This window comes from Camelina sativa, chromosome 11, assembly GCF_000633955.1.
Source record: "Camelina sativa cultivar DH55 chromosome 11, Cs, whole genome shotgun sequence".
Classification (NCBI taxonomy): Eukaryota; Viridiplantae; Streptophyta; class Magnoliopsida; order Brassicales; family Brassicaceae; genus Camelina; species Camelina sativa.
This window is the reverse complement of record NC_025695.1, coordinates 45899955-45912488: the sequence shown is the minus strand read 5'-3', so window position 1 is coordinate 45912488 and position 12534 is coordinate 45899955. Positions and strand designations below refer to the sequence as shown.

The 12534-nt window shown below is 34.7% G+C and overlaps 3 protein-coding genes and 1 long non-coding RNA gene across 7 annotated transcripts; 3 read left to right on the top strand and 1 right to left on the bottom strand.

Moving 5' to 3' along the window:
* LOC104726656 (60S ribosomal protein L12-3) lies at positions 3322-4037 on the top strand. Its single transcript, XM_010445567.2, has one exon. The coding sequence runs from the start codon at positions 3361-3363 to the stop codon at positions 3859-3861; it is 501 nt and encodes a 166-aa protein (XP_010443869.1). The 5' UTR covers positions 3322-3360; the 3' UTR covers positions 3862-4037.
* Positions 5089-6153, bottom strand: LOC104726655. Of its 3 annotated transcripts, XR_758079.2 has the most exons (3): positions 5983-6149; positions 5718-5812; positions 5089-5334 (listed from the first exon to the last, which is right to left on the bottom strand). It is a non-coding gene; the product is annotated as an uncharacterized LOC104726655 (long non-coding RNA). The 3 variants fall into 3 exon arrangements; XR_758078.2 differs by having other exon boundaries at positions 5089-5815; positions 5983-6153; XR_758077.2 differs by having other exon boundaries at positions 5089-5812; positions 5983-6151.
* On the top strand, positions 8580-10369 carry LOC104726653 (probable aquaporin PIP2-4). The gene is made up of 4 exons (XM_010445566.2): positions 8580-8956; positions 9395-9545; positions 9660-9945; positions 10040-10369. Exons 1-4 carry the CDS (start codon positions 8647-8649, stop codon positions 10151-10153), a joined length of 861 nt encoding a protein of 286 aa, XP_010443868.1. The 5' UTR covers positions 8580-8646; the 3' UTR covers positions 10154-10369.
* LOC104726651 lies at positions 11152-11829 on the top strand. Of its 2 annotated transcripts, XM_010445565.2 has the most exons (2): positions 11152-11573; positions 11744-11829. In XM_010445565.2, the coding sequence occupies exons 1-2, from the start codon at positions 11159-11161 to the stop codon at positions 11746-11748; spliced, it is 420 nt and encodes a 139-aa protein (XP_010443867.1). In that variant the 5' UTR covers positions 11152-11158; the 3' UTR covers positions 11749-11829. The 2 variants fall into 2 exon arrangements, with proteins under 2 accessions (XP_010443867.1, XP_010443866.1); XM_010445564.2 differs by having other exon boundaries at positions 11152-11750.

Genomic DNA, 12534 nt, shown 5'->3' with positions numbered 1-12534 from the left:
AAAAAAAAAAAAAAAAAAACCGACCTGTTTGTTAGATGAAAAATAAATCGACAAAATAGTAGGACTATAAAAATCTTAAGAAGAAGTTCGTCACATGAATTTTTTGTAATGATCTGAATAAAACGAAGATAAATGTTTTTTTTCCTGACTTCTCTTTGATAAAAAATATATATTTTTGAAAATTATAATGGGTAATATAGATTCTCTTCTCGTACCTCTTTAAAAAAATATCAATACAGAAAAATTTGGTTCAAGTTATTTATTTTGTTTTTTGTCGTGACTTTCGTCGGGTGGGGTTGGACCTTTCATCACTTTCTCCCTTCCCCAGTTCCAAGAGAAAAAGACAAAAGAGCTTAGAGAGTCTTCACACGATCAAGACACGTGTCGTAAGAAACACGTGGTATCAATTTCATCTTTAGATGAATGCCACGTGATAGTAGGACCCACTCATCTGATCTAAAGGCGTTTTAATATCTTGCCAGCTGGCAATTTTTCAGGACTAGTCCTTTCGTTTTCTTCTCCGTCTCGAGATGTTCTCTCACGCGCGACAGACTCGTACCATCTCGATAATAATAATATCTGGTCGCGTGAGATACAAAATGCGAGTGGTGGTGTTTTGTATGTGTTGTTGTTGTTCCACGAGATTCGTTGAACTTTGAAACTCTCTCTTTGTTGTTTGGTCCTACTTTGCTTTGTTATGTGTTTTGATCTAATTAATAATACTAGTAACTTTTTTTTTTAGTTTCCTTTTTTGCGGTTTTTTGTGTCTATCCGCATCTATATATGATTTAAATAATAATTTATTTTTTTTGTTACGGAGTCGGATTGTAACGGGGAAAGTATAAAAAATTATACGGTCAATATTACGCTACGCGTCATTTTCCACATTGTATGAAAATAATTACTATAGTTTTTGTCTTTTTGTATTTACGTATTCAGTTTTTGTTTTTTTTGTTTGCTTTCTTTATAATATAGTTAGTGTTTTGACTAAATTATGGTCATTTTATTTCTCTCCTAAACCTTAGTTGGAAACATTAGATATATAATAGAGCCGATTTCGATCAAATCGCTTAAGAAAACGGATAAAAGCATTATTTATCGGTTTTTTCATTTAGATGTCGACATAGTGGGCATGTAGATATTATTTTAAATTTAAGTAGCTCAGTATTAAAAAATAATTTGAAAAAAAAAGAAGAAAAAGTTAAAATACTGCGCTGTAACAGTGATGAATGATGATGATAATAAAGTGACTTTATTGCAAAGAAACTACTATAATAAAATAAATGCTTTGTCCATTCATGTTATCCTTTCCAGAAAGTTACGAGGTGAAAGTGTGAAACCATAAAACAATAATAAATGAACATAACTTAAAATTTATTGATTTAAATAGATACAGCTAACCAGTCACAAGGCTCAGGGAAAAAGTTTCGAATAAGTATGATTTTGGGGATACAATTTTTTAAGTTAGTGGTGAATCATTGGGCTATTTTAATAATAATAAGTATACATTTGATTACGGTGAGCTTTTCTAAGTGATTAATCGATTAGATGCTAAATAATGCTACTCCATCTTTTACTATATAATTCAGCTGGTCCATGAAAGATCAGCAATGACATGCATAGATTAGAATGATGCAAAGAAATTTGTAACATATTTATTCCAAATTCACCTATTAAAACTTCTTCTAATACTTTTTAAAAAAGAAAGGTTAATAATCTAAGGAGATTTTTCAATATGCAATATGATTACCATTGTTTAACAGTTTCTGTAATTCCAAAATGTTAACTCCATACTATTTTCTTAAGAGTAAAAGTCACCAAAAATTATAATTTTATGATTCTATTTCTAATACTTAATGAATAAAATCAATATTATATAATAATTTGAGACATTTTGACAATGATAACTGTCTTTGTGACCCTGTAACAAATTTCTAGACTTTGGAACACCGAAATCATAGAATTGCTTGTTCTCTAACACCTGTCATGAACGGCGTAAGATTTCTACGTCGTCAACACACATATAATCAAAGTTTGATTATTATAGTTACATACCTCATTTTTTGACTAGTGGTTACGAAACAATATATTAGTATTATTCTTGTACACTACAGTATATTAAATTGTTAATATTATGTAAGGGTATATTTTTTTTAAACAAACGGTTTGAAGATTAGTGTGACCATTATGCAATATCTTTGAATTGAATATACAAATACGTATACGAAAGGCTTAAATGGTTTTGTCTCTTGTATGGGTACATATAATACTATCCAGTATCTGTCTTTGACATTATCTTTCTCATACCTTGAACTTCGATCAATTTTCTTAGCTCTCCATGCATATTTATTTGTGTAATGTATGTATACACCCATTCCTCTTTGAAAACTTCAATCACAATGTAGTGATCCGGAAGTATATACAGTATTGGTATATTCCTTATCTCAAAGTTGATAAGAATATCCGGTCCAACCACTTACGTAAGATTCGGTACATGCCATAATTGACCAATTACATAAGACTTGATTAGCTTTGTTAGGTAGGTGGAGAAGAAACTAGAGAGAAGCACAACGTTTGTATGCGCTTGTTAAATGAAATTTTACATTAACGGTTCACAAGCACACTGCCACACTTACATCTCTAACATAATTGATTAGACCTCACACGTGTTTCATAAAAGCTCATGATCATCGCCTAATTAATCAAAATATTCAACTTCAACGTTAACGAACACGGTGAAACTAGTAAACTTTAGCTACTTCTTATTTCTCAACTTTCTTACCATTTTAGTGTAGCCAATACATAATATACGATAAATGAAACTTGATCTTTGGCGCGTCAACGACGTAACCATTGCAACTTTTGCAAGTTGTCTACTACTCTTTGACTTTTATTTTCATCTAAAAAATTACGGATACCAAAAATGTTTTTTCCAATGAAATTATATTTTCTTAAATCTTCTAGTGGCTAATTATTATTAGTTAATGGAAAAAGCCTCGAGAAAGGCTGAAACATTAGGCTTTCAGATCTTACAAGGCCGTACACAAGAGTCCATTAACTTTTGTTATTGGAAAAAACTAGCCCAATGAAACTTCCTTTCAAATAAACTCATTTTCCGAAATCACCCCTTCTAAAAATCTCACAGACATCTCTCGAACCATTGAACGGACCGAACCGAAACATAAAACGTCAACATTATGTTTTGATTTTTAACCAATTTGCAACTCTATTTTTAATTTCGGTTTAAGGGAAATTAAACCCGTATTGGGGGATAAACTCGTCATTTCAATTAAACCCTAGCTACATAAGAAGACGAAACCCTAGAAACTGAGAGTGAGTGAGAGAGAAGATTAGGAGAAAATGCCGCCGAAGTTGGACCCGTCTCAGATCGTGGACGTCTACGTCCGAGTGACCGGAGGTGAGGTCGGAGCAGCGTCATCACTCGCTCCAAAGATCGGTCCACTGGGTCTCGCGCCAAAGAAGATAGGAGAAGACATCGCCAAAGAGACAGCTAAAGAATGGAAAGGCTTAAGAGTCACGGTGAAGCTGACAGTCCAGAACCGTCAAGCTAAGGTCACAGTGGTTCCTTCAGCAGCGGCTTTGGTCATCAAGGCGTTAAAGGAGCCAGAGAGAGATAGGAAGAAAGTGAAGAACATCAAACATAACGGGAACATTTCGTTTGATGATGTGATTGAGATTGCTAAAATCATGAGGCCTAGATCTATTGCTAAGGAATTGAGTGGAACTGTGAAGGAGATTTTGGGAACTTGTGTATCTGTTGGTTGTACTGTTGATGGTAAAGACCCTAAGGATCTTCAGGAAGAGATTAACAGTGGTGACATTGATGTTCCTAACGAGTGATTTTAAGGTTTTTTTTTTTTGAGGTTTTTGCGTTTTAGTATAATACTACTCTATATTGCAGTATTGAGAATTCTTAAAGACTGATTTGTGGCTTTTGCACATTTGAGAATCCTTTCTTGGGATACATTATATTGAAATGCTTTCATTTCTTTAATCTATCAGTTTGGTTTTGAGTTTTCAAAGATGATAAGTATGTAATTGTCATTGTTGCATGCATCACAATACTCGGTAACATAATTGAGTGGTTGTGAGGTGATTTAATTGGTATTGTTACATTGTTCGTTGATCTCTCTATCTATTAAGCTTTTAACTCACTATGCACTCTTTGATTTTGCTATGAATCTGTTGGTGAATTGAAGTAAATCATAACGGGAAATGGTGAGTTTATTTGAGCAGTGTTCTTTGGATTTCTTGAACTAGATATTTCATTCTAATTAGTGGTTTTTGATGTCTTGGTAGAGAGTATAATGTCTTCGTTTTCCCTTGCAATAACGATCAATGATGTACTTCATTACTATGACATTGTTGAATACATACAAAAGGTTTATGACACTGTGGAATGTTGTACAAAGGCTCTGTTTATTGTTTTAGCAGTGCCCTTTATGTTTTGATTACCTTTCTAGAAGGTTGGGATCTACAATTCTTTGTCCGACCTCCTTGTGTTAGATGTTGAGATTGGTCTTGAATTTTTTAGTTGGTATGATCGACCGCAAAGACATGTTATTGATTCGTAAATCACGGTTAACAAAGTTTTGGTTAAGGTTTGTTGTTGTGTTTCGTTTTCGCTACTTTACACTGATATCGACCTCGAACCTTCTGACCAATGATCTCCCAACGATTCCTAAAACCATAAGTCACCTAGTATTAAACTAATGAAATTAAAAAAAAAAAACTCGTGCTCATTAATTTCTTCTAACCTAGGGTTAAACTGATAAATAACAAACAAGTGAATGAGTTTTGGGGATAAGATCAGTAAAGACATTAGATGGGAATCATAAGGGCAACTCCATTGGTGGAGTCTTAGCAAAGTTGCTAAAAACATGAATTTTGAATAAAAGTTAATAAAAGTGAATAGAAGTGAAGTTAACAATTTTTAAAAAAACTTTCTATTTTTATGGGTCCATTGGTAGTATCTAAAATTGGGGTCCTTAATTTAAAATTTTTATTTTGGAAATTATTATAGTATAATAAATTTTGGTTTAATATTTTTAATTTTATATATTTATAAAAACTTGAAAATGAATATATTCATAAGATTTTAAACAAACAATACATAAAAGCATGTCTAAAACACATTACAAAAACGATTAATTGTATTCTTGATTGGTGCTTATACATAAATTCATGGGTACTTCTTCACTTTCATCTATAATTGTGATCATAATCGTTTCCATTGAGAGAAGCACCAGTAGAGGATGATCCAGCCAAACCACTACTGCTAGAACGATTAGCCAAGTGTGCTGAAGAATCAATCTGCACTTTGGCCAAGAAACCAGTCATATATAGTTTGTCTCAAGCCAAAGACAGCAGTCATCAAAAAGTGTGGAAAGGTAGGTAGGTGACATTCTTAACAAGTACGTTCGTAATATATTGTATAACCAAGTAGCATTGACACCACCTAAACGGCTAAACCCAAAAATTGCAGAGAAAGACTTTCCAAGAAAATATTACACACACACGTCCGGGTCTTGGCTGCAAGAGAAGAAGGAAACAACACACGGCAGTATAGAGAACTCGTGTACTCTAACTATATATATAGCAATTAAGAAAGAAAATTGAAACAGAGCAAAAGATCCAACTTCGCATCTCCCATCTCTTGGGTAGTTATCATTTTTTGTTTCAAAAAGATTTTAAACCTGTACTGGGTCGTTGTCAAAGCAGATGAAGAAACACCGTGGAAACAAACAAGCAACGCCCTCCAGCTCCTCTGATACTCACTTGGCACCATATCCTGCTAAATTCAGCAACGATACTCAGGTTTAGAAGACAAGACAAGAAAAGAGAAGAGAAGAGAATAACAATTTGCAATCCCCAATCGACTAACAACATATAACCCTAATTTTGCTAACATCAATTCCCAAATTCATCATAAACTACAAATAATACCAGAGAGATTCTTACACATAGAAACAAATTTAACCAAACTCTCATATCTCACAAAATTATTCCGATTCATGTTTTGATCAACCGATTCCAAAAGAGAGAGAGAGGAAGACACAAAAATAATAGAAAGAGATTTGGGCAGTATATTTTTTCTTCACCCAATCAGAAAGGGACACGCAAAGGGTCGTAAACGATTCTAAAAATCCTTCTGTAAACAATTTCAGTCACTTTTGTATATAATTATTCCACTTTATTGTTTAGCAACTTTCCCTTACTCCATCTAAATACCACCAATGGAGATGACCTAAGTGAACCAAATCATAAGCTCTTGCCTACATTCTTGACAAGTAGTGTTGAAATCCTCTTAGTAAGTAAAAGACTCCAGTGGGATTAAAAATCACGGTGGTTGTCCTGTCCAACCCAAACATGAAGGATCAGAGACCCCCAATTGGAGGTGAATAAAAAGCAGATGCTCTGTTTTTGACCATTCTGTCAACGAGCTCCAGTATTAGTGTCAGCGGCAGGGTGGTGGACTGGTGCAATTAACAATTTCCTCACGTCAGAAGAGGTTAGTGAAGGCTTGTTATGCTATGAGAAGAGTATGTTTCTGTGCATATGGCTCTTGGAAAGCACCATTTGAATCAACAACAACCAATCTAATGGGGTTGACCCTTAGTGCAAACGAGTCTCCAACATTAATAGTCTATCCAATGTATGGTTTCGACCCAAAATAGAAAAAAGTGAAACAAGAATAATTAAGCTACATATGTGCTTGTCTGGTATATTTCAACGATGTTCTCAGTTGAATTCATTTTTCTATTTTTAAAACATCAATTGTATAAAAGATATGTGGTGATCCTTCATTGTCACTACATAATTTGTTGATGTTGATATCAAGCAGAAGATAACTTACTGATCTACATATTTCATTTTGCTACAAAAGTAATTGTTGCTGAAATTTAGGTATTTAAAACAAAAACTACAAAGCACACATTAATTATATACAAACTCTCAAACTTGCGTCCATCGTAATATTAAAGTCTATAACCAAAAATGCATAAACATGGTCACATGATGGATTTATATATGGTCTCACACATACATGTAATTAGATTGATAATATATTATATATGCATCATGCATGCATCAAGCATGTAAGTCCAACATTAATTGAATAATTGGAAGGGTAAGGAGCAAATTACGTGTACAGAAGAGTTCCCCTGGCAAGGATAACATATAATAAGAGCTTCAACGTTGTTCGAATTTTTGCATGTCATGGATCTCATTCTTATCATCGTATCCTCATTATTTGTTCTTTTCCGGACAGCAAACTCCACTTGCAAAACTAAAGAACTTAATCATTTCTAATTCTATAAAGCCTTGAAATTAAGTTTAATCCAAGTTTACTTTTTTTTTCAATCCTTAAAACTGAAAACAAAAAATGTAACCAAACATAAAACAAACTTAAAATTAACCTCTTCACATTTAGTTTACTTTCTAACCGAAATCCGAATTGAAAACCAACTTTACACTATTCTATAAATAATTTACATGAACTTTCTTTTGTGTCAACCTGAAAATCTATACTTTTATAGAACTTTTTTTATAATGTGGGTGGGATGGACGTTGCTTGCTCACTGAACAAACCATTAATTGCAGAAAATTCGTGCACGCTAAATTGTAATTCCCAAAAAAGGGCATCTTTCTTCATATGCTAATTAGTTACGAAACCTTTATAAGATTCCTATTTCCTCATACTTCTTCTGTCTGGAACTTTTTGTTATATAGTATATATAGTGTGGTAATTATATTCTAAACTAGTTCTAAACCCGTTAATGTCGCATATATATAAATAATATAACTTGAAATTGTGACGGCATTGATATAGACTTGTTTCGGAATATACTTTATATGCATGTTCAGAAAACGTTAGTTGATAAATATATCCTTATTTATGTTTGAGTTTGTTATCCATATATCTATATCATCTTAGTTGGGTTACATAACTGATAAATAGAACTTATTTGTTGTTTATATAAAAACCACTTTATTTTATAACCACTTTATTTTATAACCAATTAAAAATCATGGGTCGACCAATTAAAGAAATACAAACACAAGAATGTCTAAATCGAGGGGTTGGTTGGACGGCTTAAAACAAGTTTATCCTCCTCTAATCATACAATTAAGACAGCTCGATCCTCGGATATGTTATTCGGGAAAAAATGTAATGGTGAATTGAAGAAGCATCTGAATGCTTGACTTAAGATTAGTGTAGACAAAGGGATTTGCTTTGCTAAAATAATACTCGCAAGTTACTATGATAAGTAAGATTAATAATCGTCATATTTTTAAAAAAGATTGTAATCAGGTGAATTACCAAATCACTTCTTCACAATATTGACAAACATACAAAACAGAGATGTTTCTCATAGTACCACCACCAGCTCATTTGAGGCACGGATTAGAGATAAGATTCCTTCATAATAATATTTCCTCCAAAATATGTTTTCAATTAACTGTCCACATCATTATTAACCACATATTTAATTGTCTTATAATGTACCTATATCAAACCTTTACACAGTCTCTCTAATGTATATATATACACACATACACACAAACCAAAAAGCTACAAATCTGAACAAACATTAAAACTCATCTCTCTCATCATCTTTGGCCATGGCAAAAGACTTGGATGTGCAAGAGGGTGGAGCCCCGGCGCCCAGCAGAGACTACGCGGACCCACCTCCAGCACCATTGTTGGACATGGAGGAGCTTAGGAAGTGGTCGCTCTATAGAGCGGTCATAGCTGAGTTTGTGGCGACACTTTTGTTCCTTTACGTTTCAGTCCTCACCGTTATCGGCTACAAAGCTCAAACCGATGCAAACGCCGGAGGAGTGGACTGTGGGGGCGTAGGGATATTGGGAATTGCCTGGGCTTTCGGTGGAATGATCTTTGTTCTCGTTTACTGTACCGCCGGTATCTCCGGTAAGTATAATTGCATACAAACGTTCGAGTCACGGGATATAGATTTTTCACGTAATAATAAAGTTAGAAATATTGTATAGTTTAGATCAAAATAATTAACGTGTTTTAATTAGAGATGGTAAATTTGAATTATATAGTTTGACTTCGGGGTTGTTTAACTTTTGGTACGGTTTTATTTTCATATTTTCTACTTAAAAAATGTCAACTCTTGGTTTGTTTGTTTTTTTTTTTTTGGTGTCTATCTATATGAATTTTTAGGTAGATTCAATTTAGTCTTTGTTAAAAAAAAAAAGTAGATTTAATTCTGTTTTCACATATATATTGTTCGGTCTGGATTGGTTCGATTTGAATTAGTTTGTTTCGGTTTATATAAACTAAAATACATCCTTAATAATACAATTCATTTTTGACTAATTAATTTTGTTTTTGTTTTTGAAGGTGGTCACATAAATCCGGCTGTGACGATGGGACTGTTCCTTGCTAGAAAAGTGTCACTAGTGCGGACAGTGTTGTACATTGTGGCTCAGTGCCTTGGTGCCATATGCGGTTGCGGTCTTGTCAAAGCATTCCAAAGCTCTTACTACACCAGGTTTCATAATATCTGAAAACTCTTCAAAATCTTTTGGTTTTATATACGGTCTAATTATTATGAATCCTATCATATATGGCTTAACTAATTACAAATATTGGTAATAATACTTAGATATGGAGGTGGAGCCAACGAGCTCGCCGACGGCTACAACAAAGGCACCGGACTAGGTGCCGAGATCATCGGAACTTTTGTCCTCGTTTACACCGTCTTCTCGGCCACCGACCCCAAGCGAAATGCACGTGACTCTCACGTGCCAGTTTTGGCGCCACTTCCCATAGGATTTGCCGTCTTCATGGTTCATTTAGCCACCATTCCCATCACCGGAACCGGAATCAACCCGGCCCGTAGCTTTGGAGCTGCCGTTATTTACAACAAAGAAAAGGCCTGGGATGACCAAGTACGTCAATAACTTTTATATAACATACATACATTTTTTCTATAGTTTATTAGAACTGATGTTTAAATTTTTGGTTTTTTAATAATTGAAACAGTGGATATTTTGGGTTGGACCGATGATTGGAGCAGCAGCGGCAGCGTTATACCATCAGTTTATTCTAAGAGCGGCTGCGATTAAAGCTCTTGGCTCCTTTAGGAGCTCTGCTTAAATTTCTTTTTTTAATTATTTGTTTTTAATTAAGCCACAAGTTAAATCTTCAATCAAATTATGATTACCATAAATTTCACTACCACTATATTATGCGAAAGTTACCTGTATTTTTTCTTCTTCTTATGTTCTGTCTTTTTTTCTTTTTTCTTTAATCTTATGGAATCTTTTCATTCGTGTAAATGTGGTTTATTATTCAATGTTGCTTTAAGATAAATCTCAAGTTCGCTTTTATCTTTTCGTAGAGTTAACGTTAATTTTGCTTTTGATTCTATTTCTCTCGGGAATGAACAAATGTCACGTATGTTTTAGAATACTCAAACTTTGTACTATTTCCTTTCCACCATATGATGATTCAAATATAATGAATCTTTGTTGTCTAATAACAAAAGCATTCATCTTTAGCTTTGCTTCTCTCACATATCATGAAAAATGTATTAACCGGATTAAGATTTAAAGATAAGAAAAGAGAAAATCGAAAATAGACACAATTGCAAAACCCAAACTGTGTGTAGTGGACCCGATTAATAATTTTTCCATATCCTTGTTTTCATTTTCCTTTGCGGTTCCTTCAAGCTAACAAACTCTTGATGCATTCTTTACTGCCACGAGTATTACACTAAAAATATGAACAAGAGGCCCAAATCTAAAGACCCTATTTGAAAATCATGTGTTCCATAGATCAAACTAGAAACGATGTAAATACAACTTTTTTATACAGTTAAAGATTAGTTGTTCAGTCATCAACATTGACCACTTGCTCACATTCATTAGAAACGAAAAAAGAACATTTGTTCTATGAAGGACAAGTATATATAGAAGACTGAAACAAACAAAAATTGCATGACCATAAAAAAAAAGGACACACTTTTGTTCTTTTCTTGTTATTATGCAATCATACAAATTTGAACTTCAAGCAACATATATCTCTCCTCTACAACCAAAATTATACTATATAAACCTTAAAACACACACACACAACTAAACAAAAACAAACAATTAAAACATGACATACCTAACTCACTCTTTGCTCTTCTTCTTCTTCTCTTGCTTGTCTTTGCTTCTTTGTGTCTCTAATGCAGGAAGCAGACCTGTCCATGGTCCAGCTTATACAAACCCATCTGCTTTCTCTCCAGAAGCTTACGATTTCTTTCACCCGAAATCATCAATCTCTGATCACAACAATAATCCACCGAAAAACTCGCCATCGACTTCACCTACACCTTCACCTTCAAAGACATCTATCGTAGAAGCAGACTCACAAGGAAGTAAAGTTTCATCAGACGAACACACAACAAGTGAGAGTCGTCGCAGAGAAGATGAAGAAGGACGAGGAGAAACCATTGGAGTAGTGTTAGGCCTTTCTTTCGCAGCGTTTCTCTCACTGGGTATCTACTTTGTGATCAAGAAACGACGTGCTCGTATGATCCGTACTATTGTGACTCACTCTGATGCTTGAACTAACCACAAAATATATATATATATATATATACTTTCTTTTCAAGTACTTTGTCAACGTGTCCGGTTTTAGTGTTTTGGATTTTGAAATAGGAAAACCAATCGGTTAACGAATAACTCAAAATCATTTCAGGTTAAATAATTTCAATTTGGTTCGGTTTAGAATATCTGGAGTCAACGATAATTCAATTTTTCCTAAGACGACGACGTTTGTTTTGGTAACAACCAACTCACTCAGAGGACTTGTTAGATAGATCTCAGAAGTCTCAAACCACTTTCTCAGAGTCGCACACACACACTAAAATGGCGTTCCGCGTTTTTCTCCTTATCTCTCTCACCGCACTTCTCATCTTCTCCGCCGTTTCTCCTTCTTTCGCCGCTTCTTCTTCCTCCTCCGACGACGACGTCGACGATGAGGATCTTAGCTTCCTCGAAGATCTCAAAGAAGAAGACGACGCTCCCGGTCACGGCGCTGGCGATGACTCATTCACCGACGAGTTCGAAGGTGGTGGAGAAGACGAAGAAGATCCAGAGATGTACAACGAAGATGAAGACGAGGAAGGAGATTTCTCCGATCTAGGAAATCCAGATTCCGATCCGTTACCGACGCCGGAGATCGATGAGAAAGACGTGGTCGTAATCAAGGAGCGTAACTTCACTGACGTGATTGAGAATAACCAATACGTTTTGGTTGAGTTTTACGCGCCGTGGTGTGGTCATTGTCAGTCTCTTGCTCCTGAGTATGCTGCAGCTGCGACCGAGCTTAAGGACTCTGGTGTCGTTTTGGCTAAGATCGATGCGACTGAGGAGAATGAGCTGACTCAGGAGCATAGCGTTCAGGGCTTCCCTACTCTTCTTTTCTTCGTTGATGGTGAGCACAAGCCTTACACTGGAGGCAGGACTAAGTAAGTGATATTGAAGTTT

Coding starts and splice junctions, on each gene's coding strand:
- LOC104726656 (XM_010445567.2), top strand. CDS start 3,361: ATGCCGCCGAAGTTGGACCCGTCTCAGATCGTGGACGTCTACGTCCGA.
- LOC104726653 (XM_010445566.2), top strand. CDS start 8,647: ATGGCAAAAGACTTGGATGTGCAAGAGGGTGGAGCCCCGGCGCCCAGC. Junction 8,957..9,394: donor CTGTACCGCCGGTATCTCCG/GTAAGTATAATT, acceptor TTGTTTTTGAAG/GTGGTCACATAAATCCGGCT. Junction 9,546..9,659: donor CAAAGCTCTTACTACACCAG/GTTTCATAATAT, acceptor AATAATACTTAG/ATATGGAGGTGGAGCCAACG.
- LOC104726651 (XM_010445564.2), top strand. CDS start 11,159: ATGACATACCTAACTCACTCTTTGCTCTTCTTCTTCTTCTCTTGCTTG.